The sequence below is a fragment of the Antechinus flavipes genome, chromosome 1 (assembly GCF_016432865.1).
Source record: "Antechinus flavipes isolate AdamAnt ecotype Samford, QLD, Australia chromosome 1, AdamAnt_v2, whole genome shotgun sequence".
Lineage (NCBI taxonomy): Eukaryota > Metazoa > Chordata > Mammalia > Dasyuromorphia > Dasyuridae > Antechinus > Antechinus flavipes.
Genome location: NC_067398.1, coordinates 615,996,256 through 616,020,417, shown reverse-complemented (window position 1 = coordinate 616,020,417; position 24,162 = coordinate 615,996,256). Strand labels below are relative to the sequence as shown.

General features: G+C 38.1%; 1 protein-coding gene across 3 annotated transcripts; it reads left to right on the top strand.

Annotated features, from left to right (window-relative positions):
• The first annotated feature begins 997 nt into the window (after positions 1-997).
• On the top strand, positions 998-21,356 carry KLHL38 (kelch like family member 38). Of its 3 annotated transcripts, XM_051971057.1 has the most exons (4): positions 1,005-1,230; positions 1,841-3,472; positions 17,390-17,495; positions 19,735-21,356. In XM_051971057.1, the coding sequence occupies exons 2-4, from the start codon at positions 2,123-2,125 to the stop codon at positions 20,022-20,024; spliced, it is 1,746 nt and encodes a 581-aa protein (XP_051827017.1). In that variant the 5' UTR covers positions 1,005-1,230; positions 1,841-2,122; the 3' UTR covers positions 20,025-21,356. The 3 variants fall into 3 exon arrangements, with proteins under 3 accessions (XP_051827018.1, XP_051827017.1, XP_051827016.1); XM_051971058.1 differs by lacking the exon at positions 19,735-21,356 and adding an exon at positions 11,829-11,881 and having other exon boundaries at positions 998-3,472; positions 17,390-17,485; XM_051971056.1 differs by having other exon boundaries at positions 1,005-3,472.
• Positions 21,357-24,162: the final 2,806 nt, after the last annotated feature.

The window sequence follows — 24,162 nt, the reverse complement described above, 5'->3', positions numbered from 1 at the left end:
TGCATTGTACATAATAACAACAAAATTGTGCGATGATCAACTATGAAAAACTTGGTTCTTCTCAGTGGTTCAGTGATCCAAGGCCATCCCAGTAACTCTGGATAAAAAACACCATCTGCATCCAGAAAAAGAACTATGGAGATTGAATGTAAATCAGTACATGCTATGTTCACTTCTTTTTTTCTTTTTCTCTCCCGTGGTTTTTCCCTTTTGTTCTGATTTTTCTCTTCCAGCATGATTCATAAGGAAATGTGTATTTTAAAAGTTAATATACATGTATGACTAGAAAAATAAAACAATTATTTTTTTTAAATTTCTATTGTTAATAATTATATTATTAATTTGGGGGGACCCTGAGTTACACAGTGGATAAGAACACCAACCCTGGAGTCAGGAGGACCGAATATTTATCATTTCCTAGCTGTGTGATCCTGAGAAAGTCAACCTCAATTACCTCACACACACCAAAAAAATAAATAAATAAAAAGGAAAGAAAAGAACAATTTTTTCAACACTATGCTAAACAGGTTTACAAAAGTGGAAGCAAACTGGTTTCTGCCCTCAAAGAGCTTAAGTCTACTGGGACATGGAGAGATACAACATGTTCACAAACAAGAATGTGCAAAGTATACACAAAGCAATTTCCAGTGAGAAAACAGGCTAATCAATCACTGAGAGAATGACAAAGGCCTCAAACCTGGGTGCACCTGAGCTGGGCTTTGAAGAAAGCTGGTGATTGGAAGCCCTGAAGCCTATTTACAGACTTCTCAAATTCCCAGGCACTTTCAGGAGAAGGGCCTCAGGATATTCCAAGGGGGCAGCAAGGTCTTTTATAAAAGAGAAGCTTCATCTTGGGCTCTATTTTTATTGATGTAAACACTAGCCAGCAAAACATCCCCTGGGCATGCGTGCCTCATGCCAGCCCAGCTCAACTTGTTGCAAAAGGCAACTGGAAAGTCACATGTGAGAACAGTGGAAAGTACATATGCAACTATTCTTAGTCATGGAATGTATACAATGTCTCTCTGCCCAGTAGTTCTTTCACAAAGCTCCTGAAGGCAGTGAAAATAACGTCAGAATAAACAAATCCTGAAATCGCCCTGTATAAATCACTTGCCAGCTGAAGGAAAGTCTTGGGTTTACAATTTCACTTATGTCCTAATGATGGAAAATCTCAAGGGAGCATAAACGGCTCAGGAGTCAGTGGATGCCGGGGGCAAAAAGCAAAAGGTAAATATCTCTATCGTTCAATTACCCTGCAGGTAGAAACTGTCAATTGTCACCAAAAACATCAAAGTCTTTTGTTATTTATTTATCACATTAGCCAAAAAGGGAGTTTGGGGGTGGGGAGGCAACAAGAAGTCATGATTTAAAAAAAAAAAAAAAAAGCAAGGTTCTCATTTAATTTCTTCAGTGAGTTTATCGTTACCGGAGAGCAGAGTTGCCAGCATTACATGTTTGGGGAATGATTAAGACCCAGGAAGAGATGCATGCATTTGCTGGATGACAAATCTGTTGAAAACCATGAAAAAAAAAAAAAAGTACTTCTAGTGTGCAAGATGAAATTAACTGTTACCTTACTGTGGGGAAAGAGCCTTAGGGTTTGGAGTCGAGATATGTATTCAAGTCATGGCTCTACTACTTATTGTCTGTGTGACTTTGTACAAATCACTTTCTCTCCCAAAGCCTCAGTTTTATCCTCTGTTAAATGAGGAAGTTATGATAGATGATCTGTACATTCTCTTCCAACTTTAACGTTCTATAATTCTGAGATGGTTTAGATTAACATTTTAGCCCCAGGCAGTCAAATAATTGGCAACTTGTACATTTTTTTTGCCAGATTAGCAGAAGACCCCAGCTTCCAAGTTCTGATTGATTTGTTCACTTTGGCTATGACAATAACAAGCAAATAACAAGAGATAAAAAAATAAACCAGTAAATTTCAGGGATTTAGACACAGTGTGATTTTTATTTCCCCATCTTTGCTAATCAATATTTATACTGAAAACTACAAGGCTCAAGAGATTGAGACAGACATAGATGGTCTGCCTTGATTCACCCGCAGCTGAATATCCTAGGCAAGATATCAAGACTCGACTTTGTAGCAATCCATTGCTTTAAGATGGATGGGGAGTCACCTGAGGGTCTGCTTTTCAAAGATGAGGACTACTCCTCTGATCTCTTGAGGCAGCTGAATATCTTAAGACAAAAAAGGATCCTGATTGATGTGACTATATGCATTGGGAACTGTGAAGTCCCCTGCCACAGAAATGTCTTGGCATCCAGCAGCCCTTACTTCCAGGCAATGTTCTGCAGCAACTTCAGAGAGAGTACTCAGGCCAAAATTGATCTGAAAGGCATTGATGCTAATACTTTGCACCAGATCATCCTGTATGTGTACACTGGGGAAGTTCACATCACTGCAGAGAATGTCCTACATTTGATGGAGGCTGCATCCATGTTGCAGTATCTTAGACTTTTTGAAGCCTGTTCGTTATATCTTCAGAAGCAGTTAACCCCTGACAACTGCCTTAGTATGATCAGACTCTCTGACAATTTGAGTTGTGAGAGCCTCAAACAGAAAGCCAGATCAATGGCTCTAAGGTGTTTCCCAGAAGTATCCTTATCAGAAGACTTAAAGGAGCTATGTCCCTTGGAACTGAGTGACTACCTGGGAGATGATAAACTCTGTGGTGAGGAAGAAGAAGTGTTCGAAACATTGATGGTCTGGATCAGGCATGACCTCCAGGCCCGGAAAGAATATATCCAAGAACTATTCAAGAAAGTCAGGCTTCAATATGTCCACCCGACCTTCTTCTTCCACTTCATTGTCAACGACTCTCTCCTTCAGTCTTCACCAGCATGTCAAGCCATCCTGGAGATGGTGAGGAGACAAGTGTTCTCTTTGTATGGCACTGGCAGCCCAGACCTCAAGCCACTATGGCATGTCCCCCGGAGAGATTCTCACCGGGATTTCCTCATCCTGTTGGGAGGTAGAAAGGACAATCAGCAAACCACCAGGGAAGTTCTGCTATACAACGAGAAGACTGGCCAGTGGCAGTGCCTTGCCAAGCTGCCAGCTCGCCTTTACAAAGCCTCTGCAGTCACCTTGCATAGCACTGCCTACATACTGGGGGGCATGTCTGTGGGAGTGGGGAAGCAGCAAGTCAGTCACAATGTTTACATCTTCTCCCTAAAACTCAATCAGTGGAGGCTGGGGGAACCTATGCTGGTGGCGCGATACTCCCACAGAAGTGCAGCCTATAAGAACTACATCTTCTCCATTGGAGGAATTGGCGAAAACCAGGAGACAATGAGTTCCATGGAGAGGTACAATAGCATCTACAATGTCTGGGAGACCGTGGCCAGCATGCCTGTAGCTGTCCTTCATCCTGCAGTAGCTGTGAAAGACCAAAGACTCTATCTTTTTGGAGGAGAAGACATTATGCAAAATCCTGTACGACTCATACAGGTAAACTTATTCTTAGCAACTTTTATAAATACATGAGACATTTATATAGCACCTTAAGGCTATATATATAAGCTTTATACCGAGCCTTACAAACTTACATATACTACTTCAATTGATCCTTACAAACTGTCCTACGAGAGACTGTAAGTACTGAGTATAATCATCCCCATTTTACAGATAAAAAAAATTGAGACTTATAATGACTAAGTGACTCGCCCATACTCACACAACCAACAAGTATCAGAGACAGGATCTGAACCCAAGTCCCAGTCCAGAATTCTGTCTACTACAAGGCTCTATATTTATTTTTCTAAATATCATTTGATGTCACTAAAAAAAAAAAGACTTTTGCCTTTCAGTGAGTTTCAATCAATTTCACACACACACAAAGCACTAGTGGCTATTGGGGATGAAAAGTAGCATAACATAGGATGCTTACCCTCAAGGAACTCACATTCTAATTGGAAAGACATCAAATATGTTTATAGCATATATGATATAATCACCTCTCTATGCCCTGTATATGTGTGTGTACACATTCACACACACACACACACACACACACACACACACACACATACACACACACACACACAATCTTCCCAATCAGATTACAAGTTTTTTGAAGGCAGACACTGATTCCAAATTCAGTGTCTCCACTGAGTTTCAAAGTGAAGATTATATATGTCTTAAGTTCATAGGCTTGAGCTACAAGGAATCTTAGCAGTCTTTGAGTCCAACCCCCTCATTTTATAAATGAGGAACTGAAGCTTAGAAATATTAAGTGTCTTGCCCAAACTTGTAAGTGTCAGACATGAGATCTGAACTCAGATATTATCTCCAAGTCCAGTACTCAATGTACTACACCATGAAATCTCTATCAGCACATTTAAAAAATCTTCCAGGGAAATCATAAATTCCTTGAGAAAAGCCATTGTATCATATGCTACTTTGTATCTGCAACTCCTATTAACACTTTGTACTTAATGGGAGCCCAGCACATAAATATATATTAGTGGGTATATAAAGTGATACAAGGACATTCTCAAGTTTTCTCTGAAGAACTTTGGATTTGATTCCACGACATGGGAGAAACTGATACAGGACAGTCCACCTTAGCATGCCCTCATCAGAAAAGGAGCTGTGCTCTGAGTAAAACAGAATTGAAGTAGCCCAAAAGAAATGTGAGATGCACAAATTTAGAGAATCCACCCCAATTGTTCCCATGGACTATTTGTGCCCAAACTGTGGTAAAGTCTTCTGAGCTCATATTGGTCTGATCAGCCACAGTCGGATACACTGTATCTTGACTAAGAACAAAAGAAAACAAGCAACCAGATATACCTACATATATGGCAAAAATAATTAGCAATATAAGACAGCCATAAATGCCAAATAATAAAGATACCTAGTATTTATAGGGTTCTTTAAGGAGGGTGATATGCTTTTCATATTTTGTTTTATCTTCACAACACTGGAAGGTAGGTACTCTCATCTCCATTTTGCAAAAGGGGAAACTGATGTTGAGAAAGGTTAAGTGACTTGCCCATGTAGAGTTTAAAATTGTCCAACCTACAATAAAAAAAATTGATCCATTGGCATTTTATTAAGGAGTCCATTTCCCCTTCTAATGAAAAGGACCTTACATCTTCCTCATGAACTGAAATAACCCCTTCCTCGAGACTTGATACTAGATGTGATACTTGAAAGGGGCTTCACAAAATACAGGATCCCATTGGTTAATAGATATTGCTTTGAGGGCTAAAAATGATGTATCAACCAAAAAAATGGCATATCAGTAGGGGAGTCTCCAGTTGGATGGAATATCTCCACTGACTAAGTGATCATACGATGATCTTTTGCTCATGTTGGTCAAGAGAGAGTGACCCAGAGATATAAAAATAAGTTGGGGGACTTTCCATGTTATTTAGTCACCTTTGCCATACTGGGCTTGGTCATCATAACAAGGAAGAAAAAGGGTAGAAGACCTCTAGTTAGCTTCCTGTAAAGTAAACTCACAATCTACAGTTCAGGCTCTGGGGCCTAATTATAACTTATAATCACTACCTCTATGGAATTATAACAAACTGACTGATACTGATTGGAGAGAAAGGGTCAAATGAATCATTTCTCACACTCAAGGCCAAAATTAGGAACTATCTGAAACTGGATTTGAACTTGAGTTTTGCTGACTTTAACCCCAACACTCTATCCATTGTGTCACTTAATTGCTTCTGAAATCTACTGATAATAAACGATGAAAAAGAAATCAGTTATACATGGATTGAGAATTAGATCGTCTGGTTCAACCCCTTTATCTTCCAAGTGTAGAAACAGACCCAGACATTTTAAGGGACTTGCTCAAAATCATACAGGAAGTAACTAACTAAAAGCCAGGTCCTTTACTTTCAAATTCAATTTTCTTTCCAGCATAGAACATTCAGTTCTAGGCATGGTAGTTAGATAATACCCCCAAGACTGAGATTTGAAATGGGTGATAAAAGATTGTTCTTACATTAACTGCCATCAGAGAAGATTAATTAATAAAGCTAAAACATTTAGAATGTTAAAAGGTTTTTTCTCCCCATTTTCCATCAGCATCTTTAACCATTTTTTTTATTCATTAGAAACCTAGGCTAATCAGATACAAACTCAGAAACTAACATTATATAATACTTTATACTTATAAAATGCTTTCCATACAATATATCTCCTTTTATCCTCACAGTAGGCCATTAAAGTAGGAGATATAATGATTAGCCCATTTTACAGGTGAGGAAACTGAAGATGAGAAGAAGTGAAATGACTCTCCCAGGATCAAGTAAATAACAAAGCCTGAACTTGAACCCAAGTCCATAATTCTTTTCATCCTACTGGGTGTAATGACTTAGTTGATTGAAATAATAACTGACACTTTCTCACAGTCTAGGTTGAATTTCCTCCCTAACTTCTATACTCTAGTGAAATGTCAGGAACACTTAAGCTGGAAGCGATGTTCATTTCTATTATGTTCACTTCTCCTAATATCAATAATTCAAAGAGGGGAGATGGGATTATCCTTTTGGGGCTTTCAAGGATTGAGGATATCAGCTACTGTTGATGATTTGAGGATGACAATGCTTCAAGAAACAGCTAAGTGTATGGAAACCCATCTTTTTCCTTTGAATAATATGTTTCCTTGTTAAAACTTTCCTAAATTGACTACTTTCATAGCCTTGGATAGACAAAATCTGTTATGCATCATAGCTGCCTGACATATCTCGTGGGAGCCCAATCAAGTCAAGCAAAATGAGCACCTCAAGAGGATAGAGGATGATATTCATACACCAAAAAACTGACCAGATAGACATTATCACTATAGGGTCAGGACAGGAAATTCACACAATCACAAAAAAGGCAGAAGCTTTGGGGCTACAGGTTGAATCAAACAAAGTTACCTTCTTCGGAATCTTGCATGGATTTTTGCTCCAATAACCACTTTCCTGCGTTGGTTTTTACCCCTTTGGATTTGGGCATTTCAAAGGAGCACCAGCACCAACCTTGCCTGGTCTCATGACTTTTCTCAATTAGTATCCTCAGCCCATCTTCATCAGCCTCTCCAACCCTGGTGCTCTTCCTAACTACAGCACTGGCAGCAGGGATATTACAGGTGGTCAAGACCCAAAGGCAGAGAACCTATGGCTGCAACATTAGAGCCATATTGAAAATTCTCTGGTAGGAGATTCCAGAGACTCTGGAACTTTGGTGACAATACAGTTTTCTGAGGAAATGGCTGCTCTGCAAGATGCATCTGCCACTTTAAGGAATTGGCTTGAGCTGTATCGGTACCAGTTTCCCTGACAGTTCCTAGAATGCCCCAGGTTCTTTCAAGAGATGGGAATGAGGATATTCCAGGGTTCCTTGCTTATTTGGACCTCCTCCCCTGAGCATTTCCCAAAGTCCAGGCCAATGGAGTTTTCCTGGTAGCATGCCAACAGGGCAGAATGCCTGCTGGGTCACTGAAAATAGCCCTTTAATGGACAATTTTGAGGGTTTCCTTTAGGAATTCAGAAACACTCCCCATCCCATATCTGTTTAGACCCAAGATTGCTAACCAATGACTTGACTCCAGCAGAAGAAGGAATGCTGATAGAATATGCAACTCCTTCTTGACTCTAAGTCAGTCTTCAGCAGTAATCCTCTTGCCTGGGTAGGTCAGTTTTTAGATGATTCCCTCCCCAATCTGAAATGAATCAATAGGAAAAAGTGTTGCTACCAACTTAGCCCCGGCTTATATGGGAATGTGTATGTTTTAATATCTGCATTTAGTGACAGCTGAAGTCCTTTCTACTGTCTATTCCAGTCTATCTTTGAGAGTCCATTTAACAGTGGAAGAGAACTGAGATAAATCAATGTGTATCATATCCCGTTCATTCCTGCCGCTAGAAGAAGGGATAATAAGATCTCTCATTGGAGTCATGGATCAAGAGCTGTAAGACTGTAACCTTAAAGGCCATCTAGTATACCACCCTCTTTTACAGATGAGGAAAAAAAGTTCCAAAAAGGTTAAGTAAGTTGCCCAAGATCACACAAGTAATAAATGGCAGAGCAGGCCACTCCTTCAAGGTCTTCTGTCTCCAAATCCATTACACTTCCCATTAAGCTGTACCATCCCTCATCCTAATATCCTTCCCAACACTTAACTATTTCTTACATTTGAGATCAAACTGTCAGGACCCTGGAATATTTAGGACCCAGTTCTGCCATCAGTTATGGTAGACTTAAGGGTCTTTTTGAATTTTATGAACTTTATTGTGGACCAGAGAAGATAAATATCCCAAATATGATATTCCAGAGAAGATAAATATCCCAGACTTCCTATTCTGTCCCAGTGGTTATGGAAACAATCTGAGAACCTATTTCATACTGGACACAATGAGTGACCAAGAAGACCAATCCACTGCAGATCTGAGTTGGAAAAAGTCAGGTGTTCAACCCGGATAGCCCTCATTTCTCCTCTCTTCCCAATAATATTGAGAATCTGTTGGCTGCCATTAAGCAATATATCCCCCTGCTCCTTAAGACTCCTAAGTCAGGCTCCCTCCCTTGTGGCAGAACCATTAAGATATGTTTAGTTTGGTTACAAAAGAGAAATTATCCTTACATATTCCATTCAATAGAATGATCAAGTTTACTTCTAGGAGACCCAATCACAGCCAGCTTGATCACTGACCATTCCAGATCCCTCTTAGGAATTTTGAAAACTAGAATTAGACAGCTAATAGGTGAATCTGGTGGCATTCTATCCTAGGTCTTTCTGGCTCTTAAGTCCACAACACAACAATAATTCTATTGTCATTAAGTCATTTCAGTTATGATCACTGTTAAGGGTTTTCTTGGCAGAGATACTGAGTAGTTTGCCATTTCCTATACCATATAATAGTAACATATATATATATAATAATTTACCTATATTATCTCATAAGATCTACCTATTTCATCAGTAGCCAGAAATATAAAACAGCAGAGATGATGGTACATAAAAAAATTGCACTTCTACAAACTACTCTGGATGCATAGAGAAAATGAACAGAAGCCAGACTGTCATTGATATGGATGCTTCTTGGTTTGTGCATTGCCACTTCTTATTAGTGTAAGTTCATGAAATTGGTATTTTAAGATTTCCTCAACAGGGAGTGGCAGCATGTACTCATGCATATACTCCTGGGTTCCTGCCTAGCACTCAGAATTGATCTAAGCGATTCTCTTGCACCTAACACCACAAGCAACTACTTGCCAAATTGAAAAAAATGCTGATTTCAGAAGAAGGTAGAGTTCCTAAAACATGTGATAGTTGCCAGAGAGCACAAACAGATTCTTGCAAAGTAGATTCATTCTGCAGTGAGGGAGAGACTCCTGTCTCTTCAGAAGCTCTTCTGTAACTCTTCATATTCAAGAAGCTCCATCCTATCTATTTCCAGGCTTTCCGACCTAACAGAACCTCTATTTCTGGTATAATACAAAAGCTCTCCAATAAATTTCAGAGGCAAAGGAAGGTACGTTTAACCCAAAGAACTAGTTTATCTCTGTTCCTACCTATATGATATACTGAGAATCATAGAAACTATTCCTAGTGGGGACTACTCCACTGTATCTGATGTCATCATATGGGTCTTACAGTCCATACCACCTTCCTTTGTTTTCTCAGCCCTGCACAGACATTAACCAACCTATAGTGAACTATAGAAGAAAACTATACTCACTATATTTCTCTGTGCTCTGCTATATTATACTATGCTATACTCTTCCATTACTATATTGTAGCATGCTATACTATTACATCTAGCCTCTCAGATGGGTATCTATGCACCAACTCTTCCACTGATGAGGGAGTCATTAATTATTATTGATTGATTGAGAGAAAGGTTGGCTCAGAGTTAAGAATGCCTTTGAGGTTTGGAGACACTTTCTCAGGGAGAGTGGGATCTCATCATTGCCCACACTGAGTACAACAACCTAGATAATTTTCAGAATCTCCTCCTGCCCATCAGTGGCCACATAAGTTTGTGCATTCTTTGCAGCAGGTCATTGTTATTCTTGGTCTGTGGGCAAGACACACTATCACTGAATCCTAAATGTATATAACGGTCACTTCTTCATCTTAACAAGCCCTTTTAAAAGACTAAAATTTCACACCCTGAAATCTCAGACCTCCTGAAGCTGATCTTCCAGCAATAGGCCTCTGACAGCTCTAGTGAGTTTCCTGTCCTATATGAAGGCAGGATGACCTAAACTGGGGAAGAGTCGGTGCATTTACATCCTTCTGAGAGGCTAGATAGACCATGGACACAGATCTGAGAATAAAAGATGGGAGTCAGACCATAATTATATACTGGAATTGACAGGAACTTTCCATTTATATCATATCATAGCCTAAAGTTCTGGTGAGAAATTCTGAGGAGGGGGATGATGTCCAAGACCACAACCTGACAGTCTTAGCTAAATCAGAAGGAGATATGGAAGAGCCAGTTCATGTACCTCCAACCTATCAGCATGAGTTGGGAACTGGAACGTAAGCAGTTCCTATGAAAGGTTTAGAAAAATAGGTCAGGTCCCTCTTCTCCCCTTGTGTCTTACCTCCTGACCCAGTGATGGCCTCGAGCTCTATTTTTTATTCCTCTAGCTGATTTTCTGCTTCAGACTCTTTCAACTCTTTGAATCTTGATGTTTCAAAGAAACTCAGTTCTGACACAGCCTGATCTTTGGATTTAACACTTGCTTGAATGTCATTTCAGTCCCCATTTTTCTGAGAAGAGATTCTCTTTTCCTAGTGGGGTGTTTGCCCTAATCACTGACATGTTTGAACCCTGCCTGAGTAGCTCATTACATATCAAGTTGAATCTTCTATTAACTACTCTGCAGGTAGACCCTGTCCTAAAAAGCTGAATTGCCTATAAGTACATTGTCCTGAGCTACTTAAGGCTTCCCATTCTATCACCTGCAAACCCAGTCAAAGCTTTCAAAAATGGCCTTGGGACCCGGCTCCTTTATTTTCCCCTATTTCCCCCGTATCACTAGTAAGTCACCAGTAAGACCATTCAAGACCAGGGAAACACTTTACTATATCTATGAATCATTAGGGAGCATTGACTATATGCAGATAAGCAAATGAGTCCTTTCCCAGCCAAGGTCTTTCTCCCTCTGGTTCCTCAGATTCAATTAATCAACTAGCATTTATTAAGTGCCTAATATGTGTTAGGCACTATGCTAGCCTCTTAGGTGACAAAAGAAACATGAAGTCTCTAACTTGATGAAGCTTACATTCTACTATTGGGATACAGCATTTACTAGGGAATGATGGCTAAGGAAGAGAACTTTGTCCTAGACAGTCACAGAGAGGATGAGTGAAACTGGAAAATGGCAAATGGTCATTTTTTTCCAGTTGTAGTTGTATGGATTTGATTTCTGTTCCTGGATAATAAGTAGAAAGATGGGTAAGAGATAAAACTGGTTTCTCTTCCTAATTCTTCCTGTTTCTACCTTCATTTTTTGTGAAATCATACAGACCATTCAGTTCTGTTGTTTTTATTCTTGTCTCTGTGACCTCATTTGGGTTCTTTGTGGCAAAGATAATGTTTGCCACAATAGTTCATTTTACTAATAAAGAAATTGAAGCAAACAAACAGGGGGACGTGACTTGCCCAGACCACACAGCTAGTAAGATCTAATATGAACTCAGGAAAACTAGTCTTCCTGACTCCAGGCCTGTCACTCTATGCACTGTGCTATCTGGCTGCCGTCCATAGATCATAGAATCATAGATTTAAAGCTAGAAAAGACATTAAATGTCATTTAATTCAAATCCTTCATTTTACAGATAATTTTTACAGACTTGGCAGTTGAAAGGACTTGCCCAAAGTCACACAGCTAGTAAGTATCCAAGCCATGATTTGAATCCAGATTAGCTGACTCTAAATCTGGCACCCTTTCCACTACATTTCCTCTTAAGCTTACCAAGAGCTTTTTCCTTAGATTATCTCTAAATTTTGACTTTTGAGAAAACAGGTATTTTTAAAGCTTCTTTTCCATCTCTCTCTTTCCCTTGAATTCACACAACTGAAATCCCAGTCAGTTCCCTAACAATCTGAAATGATTGTTCTCTCTCCCTGGTTCTCACATAAGGAAGTCTGTCTGAATGGGTTCTTCATAGGTGCCTATTCTAAGTTCACCTCTCCGAAATGCTCCCCTCCTACTCTTGATCTTAACTAACAAGCTTTATTTTTCTTATTACTCATACTTTACTGACTCATCCTTTGTCTAGCCTGTTCTTAGCTAATCCTCATGCTGATTACTTCCCCATTACCAACAGACTTTTACAAACTCTGTTTCATTTAGATGAACAGATGGCATCACCTCTGGTTTTCTCCAACCTGTAACTATAGAAGGCAGGTGTAATGAGGAATTTTTATCCCCTATTCATGGCATCCCATGCCTACGTGATGCCATGGGAGTCTGAAGGGCACCTCCTCTCATAGCCAACCCATTCCCTTTGATCATCCTTCTTCCCCTATTCTGTTACTTTCCCACAGGGAGAGAAAGAGATTTGAGATTTGGTCTTCTCTTTGCTCAGCAAAGAAGAAAAGAGCACAATATCACCCTGAAGACCTCTGAATCATCCATGCTACCCTTTCAAAAATTAAATGATACAATCAAACAAACCACAGGGCCAAGAAGTATAATGCATGTGGCTGTTTTCAGTTGGAGTAATGGAAAAAAATTTTAAAGTAGTAGGTTCAGATGCTTTTGTTGGCTTCTTAGCCCTGGCTCTGAAATGGGAATTTCACTCATTCAAACATATTGAAGATGAATGTTTAGAGTTACTTGATGAAGCAGGTTGGGATTTTTAAGCACAACTGTGGGGTTTGGTTTGGGAAACAGGGTATTGGCCTTCAAAACTTACATTGAGTGGGGTTTGCTATTCAGATTCCTGTCATATTAACCCAAGCTTTGCTCCTGACTCTACCGCTAGATGCTCTTGCTAAGTTCCACATGGGAAAATGGCTGACACTATAAGGTTACAGGATCTCAGAACTGGAAAGGACCTCAGAGGTCAACTACTTAAACTCTTACCTGAATAAGAGACCCAGTTATGACAGACAAGATCAACGTATGTCTCTTCTCTGCTTGAAATCCTCCAGTGCTAAGGAATCCCCCAAACAAACAAACAAACACATAAATAATAAATGAAATTCCTCTTCCCACTTGATAACTCTTCAAATACTAGAAGACTTATAATTTCCTACTTCTGTTCTTCAAGCTAAACATAGTTGACTCCTTCAATCAGTTTTTTATATGACATGATTTCATATGCCTCAGTCCGTTCATCTGTAAAATAGAGGTAATAATAGTACTTACTTCCTAGGGTAATTGGGAGGATAGAGTGAGGTGATATTTGTAAAGCATTTTGTAAACATTAGTGGGAATAACGAGAGTAAGGATCCCACCCTAAATGCCCTCCTCTACACCTTCTCAAACTAACTGACAGCCTTCTTAAAATATGGCACTCAGAATGGAAGCATATTACCAGAGTATAGCATGATTATTACCCCCTTAGTCTAGACACTAGACCTTATATTACATTAGCTTTTGTGGTAGCCACATGGTCATAGTGACTCTTTTTGTGCTCATAATCCACTCTAATTTCCTCTACAACTTCCCTAATAGCTTCTACTTGATGACTTCCAATAATAGGTAACTCATCTCCTTCTGACAAAGTTCATCTATGTTTGAATAGTTCTAATTGTTAATGAATCTGTCTTTCTATTGAGCCCAAATTTGCCTCTCCATCTTCTACCCAATCTCTTGGTTTTGCCCTCTCAACACAAATGGAAATTGTACTGTCCCTTTTCCACTTACCAGTCCTTGACTATTAAATATAGCTATTCTATTTCCTTCAGAATCCATGACAAGACTTCTCTTCTTCAGGGTAACTTGTTACTTACTTTCCAAGAAATGGTTAAAATTGTCCAGAAAAAAATATTTATTCAAATGAGAATCAAATGAGTTAACATATGTATACCATTTTGAAACCTTAAAAAGCTATATATATTTATCATTAGTATGTTCATGAAACTGTATCCAATACAGTCTCAGAAAAAATGATAGGGCAGCATTTACTCACCTGGGTAAAATACAATCTAGATTAACTTTTCCTAAGAGTATTTTGAAGTCTTCTCCAAAAATGATTAGCAACATTGTGGTTTGCCTTACTACTTTTGCAACTCTTCTAACACATTATTACTTTCTCAATTCATTGAATCAAAAGGTCAAGAGAAAACTTCTGGAGTTCCATCCAGTGCATATTCCTACCTTCAGATGGGGTCTTTTTTATACAATCTTGGACTAACATGAAATTATTCTATCAAGTCTTCCAAAGAGAGAGATTCTACTTGTAAAATATTTCCATAATTAAGTGTATTCATATGAAAATTATAACATATTGATAATCCCCAAGTTGCCATTGAAACTATTGATGGATTCTCTTCAATTTAGGATTCTTTTTATGGGGCATTTGGGTGGCTCAATGGATAGAGTGGGACTTGGAATCAGTAAGATGTGAGTTCAAATCTGACCTCAACACTTACTGGCTATGGGACCCTAGGCAAGTCACTTAACCTCCATCTTGCCTCAGTTTCCTCAGCCGCAAAAATGGGGATAAACATAGCACTACCTTCCTTGTTGTTATGAAGATCAAGTGAGTTAGTAATTATAAAGTGTTTAGCACAGTATGTAGCACAAATTAAACACTATATAAATATTACTTACCTTTGTTATTTTAAAAAAGGAAATTCACACTATAAAATTTATATAGAGAATAATTAGCTAATATAGTATTTCCCAACTGCTGTGTTGGGACACTATAAGCATTATATCTCACAGGTGTGTCTAATAACAATGTAGAGGAGGAGGAGAGTTGACATGTATATGGCACTTTAAGGCTTACAAAACCCTTTCCACATATTATCACATCACTTTAAGGCAATTGATATTATTATTCCTAGTTGCCATATGAGGACATGGAGACTGAGAAAGGCTCTAACTCTACCAGAGCTCTCACTTTTACCTTACATGGAATCATTGCTAAAATATTGCCCGTCTTCTCTTTTTTTCTCTTGTATTCTTTTCTTTTCTCTTCATTTAGTCAGAAAAAAACTTTTTCTCAATAAAAGTAAAAACTCCTCTTATCATTTGTAAGTGAAAATTTGGAGAGAAGTTTAGATTTGTGGTACAAAGAGCCCCGGTTCTTAAGGTGAAGGACCTTCTGCTTCTGAGATTATGTCATTACATCATTTAACCACTCTCTATTTCTATTTCCCAACTGGAAATGGACTGTGTTAAATGGCCTCTGGAAACCCTTGAAGCTTCAGATTGATAAACTATAAGAATACTTTCAGTTGTACCCAACTCTTCATGATCCCATTTGGGGTTTTCTTGGCTAAGATAGTGAACTGGTTTGTCATTTCTTTTTTCAGCTCATTTTGCAGATGAAGAAACTGAGGCAAACAGGATCATGCAACTAGTGTCTAAGGTCAGGTTTTAACTCAGGTCTCTGTTTTCCTCTGGGTGCTCTAAGCACTACACCCATCTACCCCAAAGTGGAATGAACTACTCCAAGAAGCAGTGGATTCCTGTTCATAAAAGGTCTCCAGAACAAGGCTGAGCACTCATGTTGTAATGAAGATTCTCATTCAAGTACAGGCTAGATTAGATGGTCCCTTTTAGGAGCCTTTTAATTTTCAAATTCTGATTTCAAATTAACTGGCTCAAAGGCCACCCCATCTATTTTATAAATAGATATAATAATAATAGAATAAATAGAACTCAAACTATCTTTTTTTGCCTTCAGGGTATGTTGAAAAATGAGAGGGACCCAGCATGAAGCTGGTAGAAAGACTGACCTAGAAGGAATATATGTCTTTATACTTCCTATTAAAGAGGAATGCATTCTTAGAAATAATTCATAACTTTAGCAAAGTTGCAGGATACAAAATAAAGCCCCATAAATCCTCAGCATTTTTATACACCACTAACAAAATCCAACAGCAAGAAATACAAAGAGAAATTCCATTCAAAATAACAGTTGATAGCATAAAATATTTGGGAATCTCTTTACCAAAGGAAAGTCCGGAATTATATGAGCAAAATTACAAAACACTTTCCACACGAATAAAATCAGACTTAAATAATTGGAAAAATATTAAGTACTCTTGGATAGGCCGAGCGAATATAATAAAGATGACAATACTCCCTAAACTAATCTATTTATTTAGTGCTATACCAATCAGACTCCCAAGAAAATATTTTAATGATCTAGAAAAATGTAGAATGTGGTATAAAAGGGAGTAGAAAACAGTATAATACTGGGCAGGAGAACAGGACAAGGAATCAAGGCCTCTTGTTCTATTCTAGCTCTAGCATTTGCCAAGTGTGTCAACCTGAGCAAGTCACTTTACATTCTGGGCATCACTTCCTCATGATAAAATGAAGGGACCTTCAAAGTCATTTCTAAAGAGAGAAGAAAATATTGGGGGGGGGGAGGATTGTTAGAAAGAGAAGGGAAGAAAGAGAGAGGGAGGGAGGGAAGGAGATGACAGAGAGATGGATTATAAGGAGATGGTTAAATAGGTAAGTAGATTAGCTAGAGATAGTTGATAGATTAGATAGAAAGATAGACAGATATAAATATAGATAGATAAGTGAGTATTTACTGAGTACTTACTATGTTGTCTGCTAGCACTGTGCTAAGTGCTAGGAATATAAATAGGGACAAAACTAAAACCGTTCTTTCTCTCATGGAGTTTATCTTCTAGTGGGGAAAGACAACACATAGAAGCTGAAAAGTTGGGTTGGGTGAGGAAGATTTAAAGAGGAAGAAGAGTCAAGAAAGAAATGAGTATGACTGCTTTGGGTTATCTCTTCATCAATCAAAGGAGGAAATAACAGAAGCAAAGGCATCTCTAGAGTGAGAAGGAAGCTGGAATGGAAGCAGAAAAGAATAGAGAATCAAGAGTGAAGCTAGCATCCACATTTATATTTGTACTTGATTTTGGAAGATTAGGGTAGGATCCCCATTTCTGAAACTTATGTAAGTTTATTTATGTAAGTCACAAGTTTCTGAGTTGTGACTGGCCAAATATTAAAAATGAAAGAGTTCAACTATACATGATCCAGGTCTCAATTCTATAAAATCTTGTTATGCAGAAATATTGGACTATTTTTAAAAACTCTTGGCCACATCAAGATTAAACTTTAAGTATCATGGGATCATCCTGGAATCATATTACCTCTGTTCTTTTATTCTGAATAAGAAATATACTTCAATGAGTTAAAAACAATGCTGTGTTCTGATTGCTATGATCCTGACATATTTTCTTACAGGTTTATCATATTTCCAGAAACACATGGTTCAGGATGGAGACCAGAATGATCAAGAATGTCTGTGCTCCAGCAGTAGTGCTTAGGGGCCAAATTATTATTGTTGGAGGTAAGTTTGTATGTACACCCACATATTCATACCCAAAGTCTTTGGTTATGAATCTGGATCTTCCATTACAGAATAGTAATAGAAGAGTAATATTAAAAGGGTTATCCCATTCTAATTGATCATTTATCTTTCTTATAAGAAATTAGAAAGAGCACTAGCCTTGAAATTCCTGCCTGACACATACTTCCTAGAGTTCCCTCATCTGTATCATGAAAATAATAATACTTGCAACACTTTTTTAGAGGGCTTTCCTAAAGATAAACTTTAAAGCACTATATCATGTTAATTTGTTTAGTTTAGATTTTAAATTTTAAAGGGACTTCTCTCTCATTACAATAACGAGCAATCAAGGAGATTATTAAATTGCATTGATGAGAAAACACCAGCTCCCTGTTCTTGAACAGATTTAAGTGTGTCAGTTCTAGGTGGTACAGTGAATAGAACATCAGCACTAGAATTAGGAGGGCCTGTGTTTAAGTCCAGCCTTAGACACTTAGTTGTGTGAGCCTGAATGAGTCACTTACCCCTGCCTCCCAAAGCAAAAATAAATAAATATGTCAGAGTTAAAAAGATATGTTTATACTTTAAATAACCAGAGCTAACTAACCATCAAGTACTATGTTTACTATATCCAATGGCCAGAAATAAAATCCTTTAATAATTATTTCAATCCACTTGAACTTTTACCACTGACTTAATATACCCCACAGCCTGCAAGGCGCTCTTTTAGGTGACATGTCATCAAGTAACATATATTATACATAGCAAGGCAATGAACTGTGGTTCTTGTCCCTTAAGAGCTGACACTTTAGAAGAAAAAAAGTAAGAAATCAAAATTGTTTCACTGGCCATTTGAGCTCCTTAAAGCCCTCTCAAATGGAGACCATTTCATATGAGCAAGGTTTTGGAGTTAGCTCTTGGTCCTTGGATCCATGTCATTTCCCTGACTGCTCTCTATGATCCAGCCAGACAGGCCTAGAGCCTTCCATCTTTGTCTCCTGGTCCCTTGCTTTTTACAGACTATTTCCCAAAGCTGGAACGGATTAAGATTTCCAGCATTTCAGAATTAAAAGGATTGTCATTTAGTACAATTCTTGCCTCCAAAAGAAGGCAAAACTACAAAACACCTGACAAATGAGCAGTCAGATTTTGCTCAAAGACTGCCAGGGATGAGGAACCCACCATCTCCCAAGGCAGTGTCTTCTAGGTTGGGCTAGCACTAATTGTTAAGAAGGGCTTTAAAGAGATCTTACATTAGTCTCTTTGTAGCTTCTGATCTTGGTTTCTAATTCTGCTTTCTTGGGTCAAACAAAAAAAGCCTAATCTCTCTTCTACATGCCAGCCTTTAGTATTTGAAGAGATCTGGTACACCCATGTCTCTTTCTAAGAGAAGATTTTTTTCTTCTTTTTCTCTTTTCTTTTTTTTTAACCCATATTCCATTCATGCAATCCTCATATGGCACAAATTCAAATCCCTTCACCATTCTAATTGCCCTTGTCTGAACAATCCATAGCCTATCACTGTCCTTCTTAAAATGTGATAACCAAGACTGAACAACAGAAGAGATAGGACTATTCCTCCTTACTCTCGAGAAATGTTATCTTAATACAGCCCAAAAGTATTCTCCTGTTTCATTAGCCTTTCTGGCTACAGAGAGATAGCATGGAGTGGGAAATAGCTGTACTTAAAGTTGGGAAGACCTAGATTCAAATCTCATCCCTGATCCATACTGGACTGGGGGCCCAAGCATGGTGCCTAAGTTCTCTATATCCCAGACAACTCTCTAAGCCTTTAAGTTGAAGAGTGATTGTCATTCCACATTGACAAAGGGAATTATTCCCTCACAGGGAAGCTCTCTATACAACTAAAAACAAGATTTATACCAAAAGAACCAAAATCACACTATTGACTCAGACTGCATTTATAGTCACTGAAAACCCCTAGATCTTTTTCAAACCGCTGATTAACCATCTGATATTTTTGAAGTCAATTTCTTAAACTCAAATATATGACTTCATGTCTTTCCCGATTGAATTTCAGCTTAGTAGATTCAGCCCATTGTTCTAGCCTGGCAGGATTATTTGGGATCCTGTTTGTCCACCATGTTAGTTACCTTTCCCAGTTTTGTGTCATGTGCAAACTTACTGAGCATGTCTGTCTTCATCGAAGTCGTTGATAAAAATGGTAACACAAGGCTGAGCACAAAACCAAGGTAACAATGCATTACTCTATTCTCAGGTTATACAAGGAGGCTCCTTGCCTATGATCCTCAAGCCAACAAATTTGTGAAATGTGCTGACATGAAAGACAGGAGGATGCACCATGGGGCCACGGTGATTGGGGACAAGCTCTATGTAACTGGAGGTCGGAGGCTCACCATGGACAGCAACATTGAAGACTCAGACTCATTTGATTGCTATGACCCAGAGACAGATACTTGGACATCTCAGGGGAGATTACCCCATACACTCTTTGATCATGGATGTCTCACTCTCCAGTGCCTACCTTATCCTTCTGAATCTCCCTAAAAAAAGCATTAGGTTTGTGGGTGGAAAGAAAGAACAAGGAGGTTCAGAAGGGACAGTAGGACCCTTGTACCAATCATATCTAAGCTTGCCACATGAAAAAAAGGGCTAGTTTTGTGTTCTTCTGATCTTCTCACCTCTATATAGATGGTCTGGATCTGGAAAAGTCCAAGCATGACAAAAACGATAGAATGATAAATTCAGGGCTAGAGGACTTTACTGGTACTCAGATGCCATCTCGGACATACACTATATATGTAGTCATGAGCAAATCAGTTAATTTCTCAGTGCTCCCAAGCAACTCTCTAAAATTAAGGTTCCAAGAGTGGCTAGATGGTTCAGTGGATAGAGCACCAACCCTATAATGAGGAGGACCAGAATTCAAATCTAGCTTCAAACACTTAATACATATAAGCTGTGTGATTCTGGGCAAGTCAATTAACCCCGATTGCCTCAACAATAACAAATAATAATAATTTAATTAAATTAAAGTTCTAGGGGAGCTACTGCTCTATGGCAGGAGAGGTAAAGGAGTTTCCCTACCAAAGGTTTTCTATTTAATCTTAATTCCTATGTACATCACTCTCTGTGCATATTAGAACTCCAGAGGGCATGTGGAAGCGTTGAGGTGCAGTGAAAAGGAAGCGGAGAATCCCAATCTCTGAAACTGACTAACTATATGATTTGGGAGCAATTCTCTAACTTCATTATGTTCTTCTGTAAAATGGGGGGAGGAGTGCCTCCCTCACTGAGCTCTTGTGAGGATGAAATGAGATAATGTATGCAATGTGTTGTGCAAACCTTGAAGCATTATGTAAAAGTTAGCTATTATTATTAGATTAGAGAATCTCTAAGGTCTGTTCCAGCTTGAAATTCTATGAACCTAGGAATAACATTTACTGGTACCAAGTGATGTTTTCTTCCAGCCTAGCATGAACTGTAACCTTCTGATTAAAATCAGTAATTTTTTTTTTGGAATCACGCTAAAAGAATTGTTCTTTGGGGGGAGCAAAGAGCCAGCAAGTTTTTAATGAAATTAACTAACACAGCTATCTTCCATATGCTGAGAATGCCGGCTATTTCTAGAATTCCTTTCATCTTCAACAGCTTTACAAATTGGCAATATGACTCAGGGTGTGAATGGGTTTGGAAATTATATCTCTCTGATACTCTCTTACTTTACCTGCTGCATCCTCACTTCTTTGTATAGTGCTGCAACGTCCTGTCACATCACAAGAGCAGGAGGGAGCTTTGGGAAGAGAGATGCCCACTGCCCACTGTTTTGACTATATAACCATTTGATTAAAATTTTCACTTTTCAAAAAAAGAAAAAAATTCATTTTTTTTGGTTGTGTTTTTCAGACTCTGACTTTGGCTTGAATTTTCTTGTAGTACAGTATAGGGAAGCTATACTGTAAAAGGGAAAGAATATAAAATTAAGAGTTAGAAGATCAGACTTAGAACTCAAAGAAAAGTGATCTAGTCCAAACATCCGTTCACAAATGAAGCCACTAAAGCCAGGGAAAGTTAAATGACTTGTCCAGAATTGTTCAGAAAGTGAATGTCTGAGATAGGATTTGAACTCAGGATTTCCTGATTCCAAGTACAATCTTGAAAATTGGGATTCCTATGCAGACTATTTTATTTACTAGCTTAAGTAACTTACCTCTTTAAGTCTCAGTTTCCCCATGTATAAAAAGAAAGGGTTGAGCTAGAGCAGGGCGTCTTAAGTTTTTTCCTAATCACATGCTTATCAATTGGGTAATGGCCGAATAAGTTATGGTACATGAAAATAATGAAATATTATTGTTCTATTAAAAATGAAAAAAAAAGCCAATTTTAGAAAAGTGTGGAAAGATTTCATGAACTGATGCTGAGTGAAACAAGCAAAACCAGGAATGCACATAGTACACAGTAACAAGAAGATAGTGCAGTGATCAACTATAACAAACTTGGTTCTTCTCAGCAGTTCAGTGATCCAAGGCAATCCCAACAAACTTTAGCTAGAAAATGCCTCCACATCCAGAGAGAGAACTATGGAGACTGAATGTAAATCAACACATGCTATTTAACTTTTTTTCTTTTTCTTCTGTTTTTTTTTTCTCTTGTGTTTTTTCCTTTTGCTCCAATTTTTTTTCTCCCAACATGATTCATAAGGAAATATGTTTTAAAAAAAAAATGAATGCACATGTATAACCAAAAAAATTGTTTTTTTACATGCAACTTGGGAAAAATTTTTTTAATAAATTTTAAAAAGTTTTCTACTTTGTGACCCCTTTTCACTTGAGAAATTTTTTCATGAGCCCAAGTATATAGATACATAAAATAGGTAGAAAAATCAAAGATTTACTGATAATAAGTTAAAAATTTTGCAACCCCCATATTCAGTTATAGGACCTCATATGGAATTGTGAACCACAATTTTAAAACTAGGATATAGATGATCTTTTAGGTGCCGGTAGGTCTAAATAGATATAAAATTAGTGCCTGGGCCTTAATTCCCCCACCTGTAAAATTGGATGTCCAAATTAAATAATCTTTATATTTCTTCTATTTCTAACTCTATGATCTGTTAGGATTCTTACAAGGTGCTAAGTAAGTGGAATTGAGGAGACAGTGATTAAATCTAGTTTAGCATTTATTTAATCCTATAACAAATAATGGTTTCCTAGCGATGTAATGATTAGTTTGTACTCAGTGTACAGCATATAAGCAAGAAGCTCTCAGGGCCAAAAAGGACAAGCACACTAGAAGCTCTCAGAGGCTGAGACAGGTTCATTCCATCTTCCACTTTTGTTGTGGCTGGAGACTGAAGTACAAACTTTTGGATTCTGAGATATTCAGAGGAACCTAGAGGCAAAAGCTGGCAGAGGCAAAGAACTAGCGGCAGGAGCTCTTGGAACCAAGGAAAGAGATAGGTCTTCAAGAAAGCTAACTGGGCACAAGGAAAAGAGACAAGACTATGAAGGAGACAATAAAGGATTTGGACTTTAACTCCTGGCTGCATTTGGGGTGATTACACTGAACTGAAATGAAGGCTGCCTCCAGAAGCCCCGCAAGATATCTGCTCCCAGAGAAAATTACATTTTAGAGAAGAACATTATAATGATCCTAAAACAAATAAGAATTGATTTGTGCTCCTACTAATAATGACCATAAAACCCATCTAGAACATGTTGCCAGAGATTTTTCTTATACCATTCCTATAAAGGAGGAAGTGAAAATTTATTATCCCCATCTTACAAATGAGTTTCTGAGTAATTGCCTATTGTCACAAAGCTAATCTGAATGGTGTATGGTGTAGTGAAGTAAATGATGATTTGGATTCAAATCCTGATGCCTGAAGCAGGATTTGAATGTGGTTTTCCTACTTCCAAATCTAGCATGCTTTCTACTACACTATGGTCATTCTGGTCCTGTTTAAGCTGTAATATGGTTAAAAAGCGGTATGGATTTGGAAATAGAAGTCCAAGCCCTACTGCCACATAATAGTTCTGTGACAGTGAGCAAGTCCCAACTTCTCCAAGTTTTGGTTTCTATATCAGTAAAATGAAAATTTTAAGTGCAAAATAGGCAGCTAGGTAACATACTAGATAGAATGCCAGGTCTGGAGTCAGGAAGATTCATTTTCCTGAGTTCAAGTCTGGCCTCAGACACTTAATAGCTGTGTGATTATGGGCAAGTTACTTAAATCTGTTTGTCTCTGTTTCCACTTCTGTAAAATGAGCTGGAGAGGGAAATGGTGAAACAGTCCAGATTTTTGCTGAGAAAATTCCAAACAGGGTCATGAAGATTTAGACATGGCTGAAAACGACTGAGCCACAACAACAAATGAAAATGATAATATTGTACATCCTACCTGACTCATAAAGTTCAAAAGTAGCATAGGAGAGTAAATTATTATTACTGCTCCTCTACTTGGAAGCAGGCAAATCATTGTCCCACTCTGCCAAAGAGTAAGCAGAGGGATATTCACTTGTTGGGAGCCTTTTTTTTTTTTTGGTAGAAAATGTAATGAGAGAGGAATCTCACCCAGAATCCTATTATAAAGACACAATAAGATTTGACTCACCAAAAAAAAAAAAAAAAAATTGACTCATCTTGTAAGAAAAATAAAGTTGAGAGTGTTTACTGAATACTC

Excerpts from the sequence above, each read along its gene's own strand:
- KLHL38 (XM_051971057.1), top strand. The coding sequence starts at position 2,123 with ATGGATGGGGAGTCACCTGAGGGTCTGCTTTTCAAAGATGAGGACTAC. Across the intron at positions 3,473-17,389 it reads ATCCTGTACGACTCATACAG|GTTTATCATATTTCCAGAAA; the intron begins GTAAACTTATTC and ends ATTTTCTTACAG. Across the intron at positions 17,496-19,734 it reads CCAAATTATTATTGTTGGAG|GTTATACAAGGAGGCTCCTT; the intron begins GTAAGTTTGTAT and ends CTCTATTCTCAG.